The sequence below is a fragment of the Micromonas pusilla genome (assembly GCF_000151265.4).
Source record: "Micromonas pusilla CCMP1545 genomic scaffold MICPUCscaffold_9, whole genome shotgun sequence".
Taxonomy (NCBI): domain Eukaryota; kingdom Viridiplantae; phylum Chlorophyta; class Mamiellophyceae; order Mamiellales; family Mamiellaceae; genus Micromonas; species Micromonas pusilla.
The window spans coordinates 665,636-679,958 of NW_003315890.1; the positions used below are offsets into that span (position 1 = coordinate 665,636).

Consider the following 14,323-nt stretch of genomic DNA (forward strand, 5'->3'; position numbering starts at 1 on the left):
GCGACGCGCGTCGTCGTCTGGCGTTCAAACGATTGACGGCACCGACCGCGACATAAGAAAAGGCCGCGGGACCATACGAAATCTTGTGTACTCGTATATCTACGGGCTTTTAGTCAGAATCGAATTAGCGCAACTTGTCTATCCCGCCGAGAAGAGGCCGCGGGTCGGAAAACGTCTCGGAGCGTTCCGCGCGACGCCATACCCGGCGTCGCGGTCGCCCGCCGAGGTCGCTCTCGCGCGCGTTCACGCCGCGAGCGCACCCCGAGACCGGCGCGAGCGCACATCGGGCGCGATGCGCTCCGTGAACGCCGCGATGCGGCCGTGGAAGGTGAAGACCGCCACGTGTTAGATTACGAAAGCGAGTTCGTCGTCGTCCCCCCCCGAGACGCGCGGGGACGATGGGCAAGTTCAAGTCGACGTCCAAGGCGGTCCTCGCGGAGCGGAGGATCGAGAGGAAGATGAAGAAGATCGCGAAGAAACGCGCGAAGGACGACACGATCGACCCGATGACCGGGTGCGTGGGCCCCGCGCGGCGCCGTCGCTGCCGTCCCGTCCGTCCCGTCGTCGCTTCTCGTTCGTTTTCTCGCGCGTCATTTCATTTCATTCGTGAGCTCGTAAGCTCGAGGAACCGACCTCGTCGCGCGCCCGCGTCGACGACGCGACGACAGACGGACGGGCTGACGTCCATCATCGCCCCCCACCCCGCGCAGACGCAAACTCACGAAGCGCGAGCTCGCGAGGAAGCGCGGGGAGTACATCCCGCCCTCGGCGCAAGAGGCTGAGGAGCACGCGGACGACGTCCAGCCGAGGATCCAAGGCCCGAGAGGGTTGAAAACGTACCCGCTGAAGATCGGCGTCGGCGACCTCGGCGTCGAGTTCGGCCCCGGGATCGCGATGTACTTCAACTTTCTGACGTGGATGGGCCACATGTTTTTCATCTTGTTCGTCTTGAACTTCCCGACGATTCTCATCGCGCACGCGGCGAAGTATTACGGCCCGTATTCGCACGCGAGGAACTCCACGGGGTACTCGAACGCCTGGGACGAGGGCTTCGGCGGGTTCGACATGGCGTCCACGACGTTAGGCGCGATCGCGCCGGACGACGTCGAGGAAGGCGAGTGGCTCATATTCGACTGGAACGGGATGATATTGACCATCTCGAAGCTGGACTTTTTGTACGGCTCGATGCTCATGGACCTGCTCGGCGTGGTCATGTTCTTCATCATGCTGTACTTTCTGAACCGACGGAACGCGCAGATCGAGCGCAGGGTCGACCTGGACACGATCGAAATAAGCGACTACACCGTCGTCGTGAAAGGGTTACCCGAGGACGCGGGGGACAAGGAGGAAGTCCGATGTTTCTTCGAGCTCAAGTTTGGGAAGGTGGTCGACGCGGTGCTCGCGAAGAGCGACGGCAGCGTCGTCAGCGTGTACCGCCGCCGCGGCGCGCTGTCGATGATATACGACACGATACACTCGCGGTACATAAAAAAAGGGAAGAAGAAAGACAAGAAGAAGATGGAGAAGCTCGAGAAGCTCGTCGCGAAGAAGGACGCGAAGATCGCGAAGCTGAAGCGTCAAAAGTTTTTCAAGACCAAGCTCGCGTTCGTCACGTTCAACGACGAGGAGTCGTACGTGGACTGCTTAGAGCAATCGCCGAAAGGGTGGTTCGCGCGCTGGATGATGCCGCGCGAGGAGAGGTTCCGAGGGAAGCACTCGTACACGGTCGACGCGGCGCCGCCGCCGACGGACGTCATGTACGAGAACCTTCACGTCTCGGAAAAGTCCCGTCGAAAGCGGCGGTTCATGGTCGGGTTAGTCTCCGTCGCGCTGCTCGCGGTGTCGTTCTTCGGGATCTCGGCGCTGAGTAAGAACGCGCGCGACATGGCCGCCGCCGTGAAGATGTCCGACGTCAAGCTCGCGGAGGGCGCGGAAGGCCCGGGCGGGGGCGAGTTCGCGAATTACCCGTGGACGGTCGCGAACGCGTCGTCGGTCGTCGACGAGGACGAGTACGAGGAGTACGACGGCGACGCGGAGCCGCCGCCGCCGCCGCCGCCGCCGCCGAGCGGCGGCGCGAGCGGCGGCGCGTTGACGTTCCCGGCCGACTTCAACGGCACGCACGCGTTCGATCGCGTGTGCACGCCGACGCTGGCGCAGTGCGAAGTCGCGTACTCCGAGCCCGGATTGCTCACGCTCATGCCGTTCGGTGACTTCATGACCGTGGTCCCGATCGGCGTCGCGATGAGCGAGACGGAAAAGCGGGTGAAGATCAAGACGCTCGTCAAGGATCTCGCCGCGTGCGCGGACCCGAACGGGTGCCAGAAGCGAGACGAGCACGACGACGTGCTGTTCGGCTGCCTCGCGTGTTACTGCGCCGGGCTTCAGTACGGCGTGAAGTCGGACCGCAAGCCGGGGAAGTGGGAGAAAGGCGACTTCGTGATGTCCACGTTCACGAACAAAGAGCTCGCGGACATTAAAGAGCACTGCGCGCCGTACCTCGTCGCGCCCGGGGGGCAACAAGCGATCATGCTCATCGCCGCGTCAGCGTCGGTGTCCGTCGTGAACACGCTCCTGAAGTTTTTCCTGAAGTTTTTGTCCCCGCTCGAGCGACCGGACTCGTTCATCGCGCTTCAGAGGACGATCGCGGAGAAGGTGTTCATCGCGCAGTTCGTGAACACCGCGCTCGTGATGCTCATCATCAACGCCGCGATCCCGGAGATCGCGAATATTTTCGCGAATTTGGTATTCGCCGGGGACTACCGCGACTTCGACACGCTGTGGTACGAAGACATCGGCGGACCGTTACTCCTCACGATGATGGTGAACGCGGTCGTGCCCTCGTTGATGAACGTCGTCGGCGAGATGAAGTCCAGCGCGCAGCGGTGCGTCGGGCGATGCACCGCGTGGACGCAGAAGAAACTGAACGAGATTTACACCGGACCGGAGTTTGACATCGCGACGCGATACGGCGAGATGCTCATGTGCATCACCGTGACGTTGATGTACGGCAGCGGGATGCCGTTCCTGTACGTCTTCGCGTGCTTCTACATGTTCGCCATCTCGTACTTCGATCGCAGAATGTTGCTGCGGTGCGCGCGCAGGCCGCCGAGGTACGGCACGGACTTGGCCGAGCTCGCGCTCGCGGTTGTTCCTTGGGCGCTCTTCGCGCACATGCTCTTGGGCCTCTGGATGCACACGTACTTTCTCACGCCGAGCGTTCAGGACAGCACCGGCTACGGCAAAGGGAGCGACGACGACGCCGCGACGAACACGACGCAAGCGGACGAGGTCGACTCGATCATCGCCTCCGGGGCGAGCGTGGATAACTTGGTCGAGCTCGCGCGGAACGCGTCGGCGGCGGCGGCGGCGAACGAAGCCGGCTACTCCTCTCTGCCGGACGAGATCGACCGACGCGCGGTGCAGACGAACGGGTTCGCGTTCTTGCTTCTCATCGCGCTGTTCCTCGCGTACATGATCCTCAAGACGGTCCTGAAGAAGCTCTGGGGGATCGTGCGGACGATATTTCCGTGCTTCGATAAGTGCTGCGGGAAGACGAAGATCGAGATGGAGGATAACCCGACGTTCGAGGACGCGTTGATGACGGATAAGTTGCGAGGCGTGACGACGTACGAGATGCGCGACATGCCGATGTACGCGGACATATTCTACGAGGGGAAGGCGCCGAAGACGCCGCGGAAGGGGGAGAAGGAGGACGCGGACGACAGCGCGTACGGCGCGACGACGACGGACGACGACACAGACGCGGACACGGACGTGGACGACGCTCTGCTCGCCAAGGCGTTGTTCGGCGGCGCCACCGCGGCGGAGATGCACGGCGACGCGCTCGCGGGGAAGTCCGAGGACGAGATCTTCGACGACATACACGCGCTGCTGGGGATGCCCGGGGAAGGGCAAGTCGCTGGCCTCGGCGGCGGCGGGTTCGGGTTCGGGTTGGGCGACGATTCCGCGGGGACGGGCATGGCGATGAAGATGACGATGTCGAATAACGCCGCGTACGACGCCGGCGACGAGGACGACGACGTCATGGGCGACGTGAACAACCTCCTAGGCTTCGGCGGCGGCGCGGGCGCCGGCGGCGGCGCGTTTAATAACCCGACGTTCGACGCCGACGCGATGGCCGCGCCGATGCCGGTGAGCGCGTCCGCGACGGCCACGGCGACAGCCACGGACGACGTCGCCGCGTTGATGCGCGACCTCCAGATCGGCGGCTCGGCGTCGGCGCCGACGGGGGAGTCGCAGGACGCGCCGGACATGGCGTCGCTGCTCGGGTTTGGCGGCGGTGGGGGCGCGGTCGGGATCCCGGGATGGTCCGGGGGGGCGCGTCGGCCCGATGGGGAAGCGGAGGAGCAAGCGAGGCGCGAAGACGAAGCGCCGCGGCGGAGGCACCGCGCGCGAGTCAGACGGGGAGAAGTCTAACTAGACTAGCACGAAGGTAGTCAACTTAAACTTAGGACACACGTAGCGAGAGCTCGCGGACGAACGAAACGACGACGCGGCGGCGTGCGTGCGTTTATAAAGTTGTCTCGTTCAGTCTTTTACAAACAATCGTCGTCGCCGGGAGCGGCGGCGGCGTGACCGAGGAGAGAGCGCGCGCGCGACGCGGTCATCGAAAGCCGCCATCTTCGGTCGCGAAACCGAGATTTACGGCGTGGGCTTCGTCACGTGCGTTCCGCGATGCGTCGCGGGACGCGCGTCGTTCGTCGTCGCGCTCTCGCCTCAGTCCGCCGCCGTCGTCGCCCCCGAGGACGTCAGTCGAAGCATCGCGTAACGCCCGGAAGCGTTCCGTTACGTTACGTTACTTCTTCCCGCCGAGTTTCGCGGGCTTGCTCGTCGCCTTCCCTTTCCCTGGCTTGGCGGTGGCTTTCCCCGCTCGGTCAGCCTTGACGAACGACCACACCCCGGTCCCGCGGAGGGTGTCCGTCTGCCCTACGGCGTACCGCGCGCTGTCGAACGCGGTCTTGATGGATCAGAAAATCTGCGCGGGACGGGATGGGAGTTGGGTTTGCGCGTCAGGACGGATCGCTCTCGATCGATGCGCTCTCGTCGTCTCTCCTCAGCCACTGATGCCATTTATTCGCCACGCGACGCGACGACGCGTGGACGCGGGACGGGAGAGACGCGACGCGCGCGAGCGCGCGGCGGCGGCGGGCGCGCACCGGCATGGTGTGTTGGGGGGCGGAGACGCGAGTAGACGCGCGATGCGAGCGTGCGTGGGCGGTGGTGCTTCCGTGCGGGAGAGCGCCGGCGCGTTGTGTCGCGCTGGTCGCGGCGTCGAAGGCCACGTCACCGCCGCTCGCGTAGATCGCGCGCGCGCTCGCGCGAGTTCTTCAGGTTTCTTCGCTCGTCGCGGCCGACCGGTTTTGAACGCGTCGTGCCCACTTCGCCGCGAGCATGGCGTCCCTCCGCCGCAGCAACAGCGGCCTTCGCGTGAACCGCAGGCTCGAGTTCCAGCAGACGCAGACCGCGCGAAGAAGGGTGCGCGCGATGCGCCCTCGGTCGCCGCCGTCCCGGCGCGCGTCGTCGCCTCGTCTCGTCGCGCATCTTTCATTCGCTCGCTCGTCGTCGATCGGTCCGACCCGCGCGCGATGAAAATAACTAACTCGCCTCGTCGTCCTGAGCGCCCCAGGCGCGCGCCGGCGCGGTCGTCCTGTGCGTCTTCCTCGCGTGCGCGATGTTCGGGCGCGGCGGCGACCGCGGCGTCGCGACGCGCCCGGCGTTGGACCCGGACGACCGCGTCGAGGGCGCGAGCGCGATCGACGGCGTCGACGCCTCGACGCGCTGCGCGGGTCTGGAGGATGCCAAGTCGAGGGTGATGTGCGCGGTGTGGGCGCGGCGGGGGCACTGCGACGGACGTCTGAACTCGGTGAGCTTCTCGAACGATTGCGCGCTGAGCTGTTGCAAGGCGAGGGCGACGGCGAGCGCGATGGAGAAGGAGGAGGCGGAGGCTGGAAAGCCGCCGCCGCCGCCGCCGAGCGACGACGGCGACGGCGACGGCGACGGCGAGAGAGGTATAAGATAGAGGTGTAGCCACACGGGCGTAAGTAGTGACGACGGATAAATATAGCTGAGGTCTAGCTAGGGCGAGTCGACGCGCCGCCCTCCGTCTCCACGCGTCGCTCGCCCTCACGGCGCGTCCACGAGCTCGACGTCGAACTTCAGCGTCGCGCCGCCCGGGATGAGCCCGCCGCCCGCGCCGCGGTCGCCGTATCCCAACTCAGGGTCGTTCCATACGAAGCGATGGCGGGGTGGAGTTGAAAGGCGTCAGTGGTGGAGTTGAAAGGCGTCGAGGGTGGGTATTGAAAGCGAGGGACCCTGGGCGGAGAGAGACGCCGGGAAAAGTCCTTAAGGATCGGCGTTCACCACGCGAACGCGGTCGTATGGGGACCAGTGTACAGAACGAACCTTGGCCGGAATCACGAGCACGCGCTTGCCGCCAACCTTCATCGGCGGGACGCCGTCGCCGCCGAGGATGCCCTCGTCCCACCCGCGGATGACCTGCCCGGCGCCGATCTTAAACTGCAGAGGGCTCCCGCGCGTGTACGAGCTGTCGAACACGCGCCCGGTGCCGTCCGCGAGGCGGCCGGTGTAGTGCGCCTTGATGAGCGTGCCCTTGGTCGGCTCGCGACCGGCGCCGACGGACGCGTCGCAGAACTGCAGCCCGCTCGGGGCGGTGACGAGCTCGCCGGGGCACTCGAGCTCGGGGAGGCCGCGCGCGGTCGCGGGGAGCGGGGTCGTCGCGGCCGTCATCGCGAGCGTCGTCGCGACGGCCGCCGCGGCGGGGATCGCGACGAACGCTCGGCGCGACGACGACGACGACGACGACGACGACGACGACGACGCGTCGCCTTCGGTCGACGACGCGCGAACGCGGAGCGCGGGCGCGCGACGCGCGCGCGCGTCGCCGCGCGCGACGGCGAGACCGGCGCGAGGCGCGATGAGCGAGGCGGAGACGGCGAGGGACATGACGGCGACGGTCGACGGTGCGTCGTGGAGTGACGCTCGTGTCGGAGTTCTCGAAATCTAGGTTTGTGAGACAGCGCCGTTGCGTTCAGTTGATGAGGGTGGCGCTTGCCCCCTTCGCGAGTCGCGCCCGTTTAATAAAGCTAAGTCGCTACTATCGTACATCGAGCCGCCCGTCGCTCGCGTCTCCTCCGTCCGTCGTCTCGCACGTCGACGAGTATAAAAACATTCGCCAATAAGATCCTTCCCCTCCTCCTATCCTTCACAGCTCGTTCGAGTTCAGCGGCGTCGCGTCCACGAATCGCCACTCGCCCGTCTCCGCGACGAGCCGATACCGCGACCGCTCCGCGAGCGTCTTCGCCCCGCCTCTGTTCTTCTTCCCGCTCGCCTTGTACGCCACCTCGTACGTCACGAACTTCTCGTGCTCCCCCGCGCCGTCCGCGACGTCGCGTATTCGCAGCGACTTGAACGTCACGGACGACATCGTCCGCTTCGCGTCGCGCAACAGCCGCTCTCGCCCGGCGTCGGGAACCTCCGCGGTGGCGTCGACGCGTCGCAAGTCGCCGCTCTCCGGGTGCGTCGAGTCCACGACGTACTGCGGGATGTTCTTGACGTACGCGCTGAACCGCGCGCGGACGATCGCGCTCGGCTCGCCGCCGCCGTTCTCGTGCAGCGCGCCGCAGCACGAGACGTACGGCGACGACGAGCCGCACGGACACGACGACGACGACGACGACGACGACGACGCGTCCGCCTTGGCGCCCTCGACGCCCTCGTCCATGATCGTCCCGAGCATCCCTCTCCTGCCGCGCGCGACGACGATCGACTGAGACCGACCGCGCATCGACGCGCGCCCATGCCCGCCGCCGACGCCTCCCGCCGCCACCTTGCGCCCGCGCGCGAGCGCTTTCAGCGACACCCCGCCGCCGGCGCTCACCGTCTCCGCCGCCGCCGACGCGGCGGCGGAGGAAATTTCCAACGCGAGCTCCACGACGGCTCTTCGCGCCGCCGCCTCCGCGCGTCGCGACGTCTCGCGATGGTGCTGATGCCTCGACGACGGCGCGGACCGCGGGCGCTGCCGCCTCGACGACCGCCCGTGCCCGTGGCCGTGATCGCTCATCGTCGGCGAGCTCGGGCGCGAGACGCGAAGCGCGGCGGCGGCGGGCGAGTCGTGGAACTCCCTCGTCACGCGTCCCACCGCGTCGGTGCACACGTACGACGCGCCCCACTCCGCCTGTCTGACGACAAACTCGGCGTCGTCGTTCGCCTTGCCGTACGTCCCGAGGTACAGACCTTTCCCTCGGACGTCGTCCGCGATCGAGCGCGCGGTCGGGTCCATCGCCTTGTTCCCGCCGTTCGAGGACAGGACGTTGACGTTGAGCACGAGGCCGCTGAGTCGATTGTCCAACGCGACGTCGACGGCGGCGGCGACGCTCCGCCGCCGCGGATCCGTCGCGCCCGCGTCGCAGTCGCTGAGCATCATGACCGGGTAGTGATCCTGCATTTCGCGCATGATGCACGCCGCGTCCGGGTCGAACGACGAGAACATCATCCGTCGCGTCGGGTGCGCGCGGCACACCGCGAGGATGGCGCCGAGGTCGCCGCGCATCGTCTCTTCGTCCGCGGGGTTCGAAGCGTTAAACTTGAGCTCGGCGCTGAACCCCAGGCTCTTCGGCGCGTCGTTGAAGAGCTCTTCCAGGGTCGTGATCGGACCTTCGATGTCCATGACCCACGGCTCCGGCTCGGGGGCGCGGACGGAGCCGTATCCGACCGGGAAACGGCGGTAGAAGACGACGTGCGTCTGCGAGATTTCGGAATATTCCGTCGAGCTGGAGCGCTCCAAAGGCTGGGAACGGTTCTCTGAACCGGAACAGCGGTCGGGCATTATATTCCGATTCGCCTCCTCCTCGCGCGTCCTCGCCGCGGTCGCCATCGCGTCGCGCGAGAGCGCCTTGATTTCCGCGAGCGTCAAGTCGCGTATTCTGTGCGACTCCACCTCGCCCACTCCGCGCTTCACGAGCATGACGTCGTCGTGCCACAACACCGGGACGCCGTCTCTGGTGACCTGCACGTCGAACTCGACCCAGGACGCGCCCGCGTCTCTCGCCGCGATGAATGACGCGACCGTGTTCTCGCGAATGCCGCTGCCGCTGCAGCGGTTCATGCCGTCGCCTCTGTGCCCGATGACAGCGCATCCGCCGGGCTCGAGGTACCCGGGCAAGTTCAGCGCGTACCGCTGCGGCGTGCGCCGTTGCGCGAAGACGCGTTTGCTGAAAACGCGTCGATTCTCCCGGTGATTCCTCGGGGACCCGTTAGGTTTACGAGCGGGGCTGCTCGGCGCCTTCGCTTGCGCGCTGAACGGGCGGAGCGCGGGTTTGATGCGCATCCTCAACCCCTTGAAGTTTAATAAGTTCGTTGGGGCCATGGTGCTAAGCACCGCGCGCGCGCGTGGGTCGCGCGCGACAAAGTGCTTTTCGCGTCCGCATCTCGGAGAAAAAAGAATAATATTGCCTCGCCTCGATGACTCGAAAACGACGGGTTATTTTTCCAATTATGCTCCGTCAGACGGAAACGCGTCCCCCCGTCGCATGTTTCGGATGACTGTGCGCGTACTACGGTCGATCCGATTTCGTAACTGCCACGTCGTACGGATCGAGACGCGTTTTGGCGTACGAGGTTGGGACGCAGTGCAGATTTTTCCACAAAAATCCCAGAGAAATCCTCTCGCGCGTAGTCATCAGTGCGCGCATTTTTTACATGTGTTGCAGTCACAAAAGGAGCACGTTGCGTGACAACACGCGAGAAGATTTTCACACTCGTTCGTGACGAGGACGCCGATACCAGCCGGACCCCGTGACCGACCGTTATCGCGTTTTCCGAGGCAAAAGTGACAACGACGAGCCCTCGCGAGCCGCGTCAGCAGACGCGCGCGCGCGTCCGTCGTCGCGCGCGCCACCGCGAACGACGGACGCGGTAGACACGCGATGGCGGACTGGTTCGTCGCGCGCTTCCTCGACGAGTGGGAGGAGCACACCCGCGGGACCGCGTCGAAGGTTCCGACGTACGACAAGGCGTGCCTCGAGGCCGAGCTCGACGCGTCGATCACGAACCTGCGCTGCCGCGGCCCCGCGCACCCCGGGGACCGGAGCTGCGGCGTCGCGGACCGCCTCATGAACCAGTTCCACAACGAGTTCGTCCGCCTCGAGAAGGTGGTCGCGCGCGAGCACAAGCACGAGCTCGTGACGGACTCGGACCGGATGCGGCACTTCATGCTGCGCGCGCGCGAGCTCGTCGCCGCGGAGTCGAACCTGTGCGAGCTCCCGCGTCTGGAGACGATTCGAAACCCGTTCCTCACGCCGAGCCAGTGCCGCGCGTGCGTGAGGGACGACAACTTGGGCTTCCTGAAGCAGCGCGAGCAGGAGGTCATCGAGAGCCGCCGGTTGCAACTGCTCGGCGCGCTCAGGCGCGTTCTATACACTGGTCCCCATACGACCGCGTCGGCGTGGTGAACGCCGATCCTTAAGGACTTTTGCCGTCGTTTCTCTCCGCCCACCCCCTGCTTTCAATCCCCGACCTCGACGCCTTTCAACTCCAACTGACGCCTATGAACTCCACCCCGACATCGCTTCGTATGGAACGACCCTGAGAGGGCTGAACATGAGAGACGGGAAAACCGTCGAGGAAGCCGTCGCGGAGGTCGTGTGTCAGAGGCTGGAGGGGAAGGGCAGACGCGAGTAGGCAGGCAGGCAGCGCGCGACGTGGCGCGACGAGAAGACGCGACGAGAAGACGCGAGGTCTCTTCCGCGCGAGAGCACGGCAGACGACGCGTCGAATATAAGATAGCGGCGCGCGAGGGTCAGTAGTAGACTACGAAGGTATAAGATACAGTACACCATTTCAGTCATCAGGGCGTTCACGCGGCGCCGGCGGCGTTCGCCGCTCTCCTCTCCTCCGCTCGCTTCTCCAGCAACGCCCGCGCCTTGTCCGCGAACGCTTGAACTCTCTCCAACGAGATATCGTCGCGCGTGCGCTTCGAGTCCACGACGCAAAACGTCGCCACCGTGTTCCCCCCGAGCTTGATCGGCATCCCCGTGTAGTGCTGCGTCTCGCAGCCGTTCAACGGGCCGTCCGCGAACATCTGATACCCGATCGCGGACGCGCGCGCGTCTAGCTTCGTCTCGGGCGCCGCGCCCTCCATCGTCGCGCCGAGGTTTTGAAACATCGCGCCCATCTCCTCGTTGCCGCTCTCCGCGAGCGCGGTGTACTCGCCCAAGCTCAGGTTGCTCATCGGCGCGCCCGTGTCGACGTCCCGCATCGTGTCCGCGAGGATCCCGCCGTTCGCTTGCAACGGCGCGTCCTTCTTCACGACGTGCTTGCACCCGGTCGTCTCCATCGGCATCCAGTGCCCGGGAGCGTGCCTCGCGACGGCGTCCTCCGGTCGTTTCTGCGTCCACGACAGCATCGTCTGACGCTTGTGTCCGACGCTGCCGATGAAGGCGTCCGTCGCGGCGAACTCTTCGCGCGCCGCGTCCGTGAGCGCGACCAAGTCCTCTCGCCCGATGATGTCGTCGAGCTGGTCGTCTTCCAAGCCCGCCTCTTCGACCGCGACGAGGCGCTCGGGTTCGCTGTGGAACACCGGGAGCCGAGACGCGATGTCGCGCACCGCCGCCGCGCTCATCGTCTCCTCGAACGTCGCCGCGTCGAACGCCGGCGGCGGCGGCGGCGGCGGCGCCGCCGCCTCCGCCGCGACAGCCTCCGCCGCGGGCGCGGGCGCCTCCTCCGAGGCGGCCGCGGGCGCCGCCGCCGGCGCCGCCGCGGGCGGCGGCGGCGCGACGGGCGCGACGGGCGCGACGGGCGCGACGGGCGCGACGGGCGCGACGGGCGCGACGGGCGCGACGGGCGCCGGCAGCGGAAGACCGTCCGGCCCGATCCCAGCGCGGAAGCTCAGGAGCTGCTGCATCATGTCCGTCAGCTTCGAGACTTGGTCGCTCAAAACTTTTTGCTCCGGCGTGGACTTACTGAGCAGACCCTCCACGTGCTTCCTGCTCCGTTCCGCTTCCAGGATGAGTTGATCTTTCACGTCCGCGACGGACGCGATGATGAGCGCGTCGGACGCTTTCAGACGCTCGATCGCCCGCGCGCGCAGCTCCGGGTCTCTCGCGACGACGTCGGGGCCGCCCATGTCGTCGACCGTCTTCTTCAGCTCCTCCGCCTGCGTGAACTCCTCGCTGATCATCCCGTGCGCGGAGATGCTCGCCGCCGCGGCGATGATGTCCAGCTGTCGGTGCATCTCCTGGGAGATCTCTTTGAACTTCGCGACGTTCCGCCACGACATCACGAGCTGCGTGATGAAGTACTGCGTCCTGAGCTTTTGCAGATGCGCGAGCCCCTCCTCCATCGACCACTTCAGCTCCTCGCACACTTCCTCGACGTCCTTCAGCGTCCCTTTCTTCGCGGCGTCCTCTAGCACGGTCTCGACCGCTCTCACGTTCTTCGCGAACACCTTCGCGTCCTGCTTGAGCCCGGAGACGTTGTCCGCCGCGGCGATTATGCCGCCGACTAAGAACGCGATCGGCGCGATCCACGGGAGCTCCTTCGCGAACGTCAGCAACGCCTTGCCCGCGGTGCCGCCCATGGCCGAGCGCGCGCCTTCGTCCGTCGCGCCCGCGATGATCGCCGCGGACCCGGCGACGGTGACGACCCCCGCGGCGACGTTCGCCGCGGTCGAGCCCGAGTCCGGGTCGACCGCGTTCCCCTCGTCGGTTTGGCTCTTCCGACGCTCGGGGACGCGCTTCTTCGGGTCGTCCTCGTCGTCGTCGACTTTCTTCTTTTTCGCCTCATCCGGCTTCGCGGATGCGGTGGCGTCTTTGCTCGCGCCGCAACCCATGACGGGAGCGCGCGGTGCGCTCCGGGACGCGCGAGGTCAACTGACGTTCGGCAATTGTCATACATTCACATGCGTGGTGTTTGGAACAGAAAGATTCGCCGCAGATTTTTCAAGAGTAGTAGTGTACGCGCGCGAATCCTGACTGACAACGCATACGTTTCGTCTAATAACCCTATGTACTCAACAACACCCCAACCATCGGCGGAACCTTTCATTTCAGGCCCATTCCGTCTCCGCCGCAACCAACACCCGACGGAGAGGCCGCAGATTTTTCACGTCTAAAAGTCCGGGAACCGGTCTCCGTACCTCGGGCAGTCCGCGCTCGTCGGCGGCACGAGCTCCGAGTCCGCGGCCGTGAGCTTCGCCGCAGCCTCTCGCTCGTTTTCCGGCCTCGGGTAGAACGGCGGCTCGAGCTTCCGCTTCTCTATCGCGTGCCAGTCCAGATCCTTAAACCACGCGCTCGATCGCACCGCCTTGGTGCCCTCCTTGGACATCCCCAACCGCCGCGTGGAGTTCTTCTCGAGCAAGCCCATGATGAGCGACTTGAGCCGCGGGTCGATCTCGTCGTTCCCGAACGACCCGATCTCCCTGGGGAACTTGAGCGCGTCGCCGACGACTTTCTGTTTCAGCTCGCTCTCGCTCTTCGCCTCGAACGGGAGCTTCCCGAACGCCATCTCGTACGTCAGCACGCCGAGCGCCCACAAGTCAACGCTCCGGTTGTGGCCGTTACTTCCCCACACCTCCGGGGCGAGATACAGCGGCGTCCCGCAGAACGTGTACGATCGCTCCCCGGGACCTAAGAGTTTCGAGAGCCCAAAGTCGATCATTCGCAGGTACCCGTCCTTCGTCGTGACGATGAAATTTTCCGGCTTGACGTCCCGGTACGCGATGGACAGCTTGTGCAGGTACTCCAACACCATCACGATCTGCGCGATGTAAAACCGCGCGCCGGCGTCGGATAAGTTGTAGTGCTGCATGATCCAGTAGAAATCCCGCCCCGTGACGAGATCCATGATTAAGTAGATGTGATCCATCGCTTTAAACGCGGTGTGCAGACGCACGACGGACGCGTGCCTCACGCTCGACAATAAGTCTCTCTCGTGCCGGACCGTGTGCTCCACGCCGCTCTCCACGAGCTTCCGTATCGGTATGAGCTTCAACACGAAGTCTCTCCCCGGAATCGGCGCGCCGTCCGCCTTCCTCGCGGTCGCTTTCACGTGGAACACTCTGGAGAACCCGCCCTTGCCGACGAGCTTCTGCAGCGCGATCGTCTCGCGGACGACGCTCAGACCGGTGCCGAGGTCGGACACGGACTTTCTTCGCTGGACGCCTCCGCGCGGCGGCGGTCGGTCTCCCCCGAACGCCGACGGCGACCCGGGCAGCGGCTCGTCGCTCCCCGCGGACCGACCCGAGCTGCTCGCGCTGAGGTTCACGCTCTGCCTCGCGCGCGGCGGC

General features: G+C 65.8%; 8 protein-coding genes across 8 annotated transcripts; 3 read left to right on the forward strand and 5 right to left on the reverse strand.

Annotated features, from left to right (window-relative positions):
* Positions 1 to 398: 398 nt before the first annotated feature.
* MICPUCDRAFT_48112 (uncharacterized protein) lies at positions 399 to 4,498 on the forward strand (the record flags this gene model as incomplete). The annotated part of the gene is made up of 2 exons (XM_003060939.1): positions 399 to 514; positions 711 to 4,498. The coding sequence occupies 2 exons, from the start codon at positions 399 to 401 to the stop codon at positions 4,435 to 4,437; spliced, it is 3,843 nt and encodes a 1,280-aa protein (XP_003060985.1). The 3' UTR covers positions 4,438 to 4,498.
* Positions 4,499 to 4,533: 35 nt separating this feature from the next.
* On the reverse strand, positions 4,534 to 5,569 carry MICPUCDRAFT_63459 (uncharacterized protein; the record flags this gene model as incomplete). The annotated part of the gene is made up of 2 exons (XM_003061205.1): positions 4,534 to 4,996; positions 5,178 to 5,569. 2 exons carry the CDS (start codon positions 5,567 to 5,569, stop codon positions 4,948 to 4,950), a joined length of 441 nt encoding a protein of 146 aa, XP_003061251.1. The 3' UTR covers positions 4,534 to 4,947.
* A 123-nt stretch (positions 5,570 to 5,692) lies between these two features.
* Positions 5,693 to 6,040, forward strand: MICPUCDRAFT_60798 (uncharacterized protein; the record flags this gene model as incomplete). The annotated part of the gene is made up of 1 exon (XM_003060940.1): positions 5,693 to 6,040. The coding sequence occupies one exon, from the start codon at positions 5,693 to 5,695 to the stop codon at positions 6,038 to 6,040; it is 348 nt and encodes a 115-aa protein (XP_003060986.1).
* A 116-nt stretch (positions 6,041 to 6,156) lies between these two features.
* On the reverse strand, positions 6,157 to 6,768 carry MICPUCDRAFT_8454 (uncharacterized protein; the record flags this gene model as incomplete). The annotated part of the gene is made up of 2 exons (XM_003061206.1): positions 6,157 to 6,234; positions 6,424 to 6,768. Coding segments are annotated over 2 exons (423 nt in total), but the record flags the coding sequence as incomplete, so codon positions are not given.
* A 302-nt stretch (positions 6,769 to 7,070) lies between these two features.
* On the reverse strand, positions 7,071 to 9,438 carry MICPUCDRAFT_48113 (uncharacterized protein). Its single transcript, XM_003061207.1, has one exon. It carries the CDS (start codon positions 9,404 to 9,406, stop codon positions 7,244 to 7,246), a length of 2,163 nt encoding a protein of 720 aa, XP_003061253.1. The 5' UTR covers positions 9,407 to 9,438; the 3' UTR covers positions 7,071 to 7,243.
* Positions 9,439 to 9,965: 527 nt separating this feature from the next.
* Positions 9,966 to 10,490, forward strand: MICPUCDRAFT_60801 (uncharacterized protein; the record flags this gene model as incomplete). Its single annotated transcript, XM_003060941.1, has 1 exon — positions 9,966 to 10,490. One exon carries the CDS (start codon positions 9,966 to 9,968, stop codon positions 10,488 to 10,490), a length of 525 nt encoding a protein of 174 aa, XP_003060987.1.
* Positions 10,491 to 10,894: 404 nt separating this feature from the next.
* MICPUCDRAFT_41353 (uncharacterized protein) lies at positions 10,895 to 12,868 on the reverse strand (the record flags this gene model as incomplete). The annotated part of the gene is made up of 1 exon (XM_003061208.1): positions 10,895 to 12,868. One exon carries the CDS (start codon positions 12,866 to 12,868, stop codon positions 10,895 to 10,897), a length of 1,974 nt encoding a protein of 657 aa, XP_003061254.1.
* Positions 12,869 to 13,260: 392 nt separating this feature from the next.
* On the reverse strand, positions 13,261 to 14,130 carry MICPUCDRAFT_3181 (uncharacterized protein; the record flags this gene model as incomplete). Its single annotated transcript, XM_003061209.1, has 1 exon — positions 13,261 to 14,130. A coding segment is annotated over one exon (870 nt), but the record flags the coding sequence as incomplete, so codon positions are not given.
* Positions 14,131 to 14,323: the final 193 nt, after the last annotated feature.

Coding starts and splice junctions, on each gene's coding strand:
- MICPUCDRAFT_48113 (XM_003061207.1), bottom strand. CDS start 9,406: ATGGCCCCAACGAACTTATTAAACTTCAAGGGGTTGAGGATGCGCATC.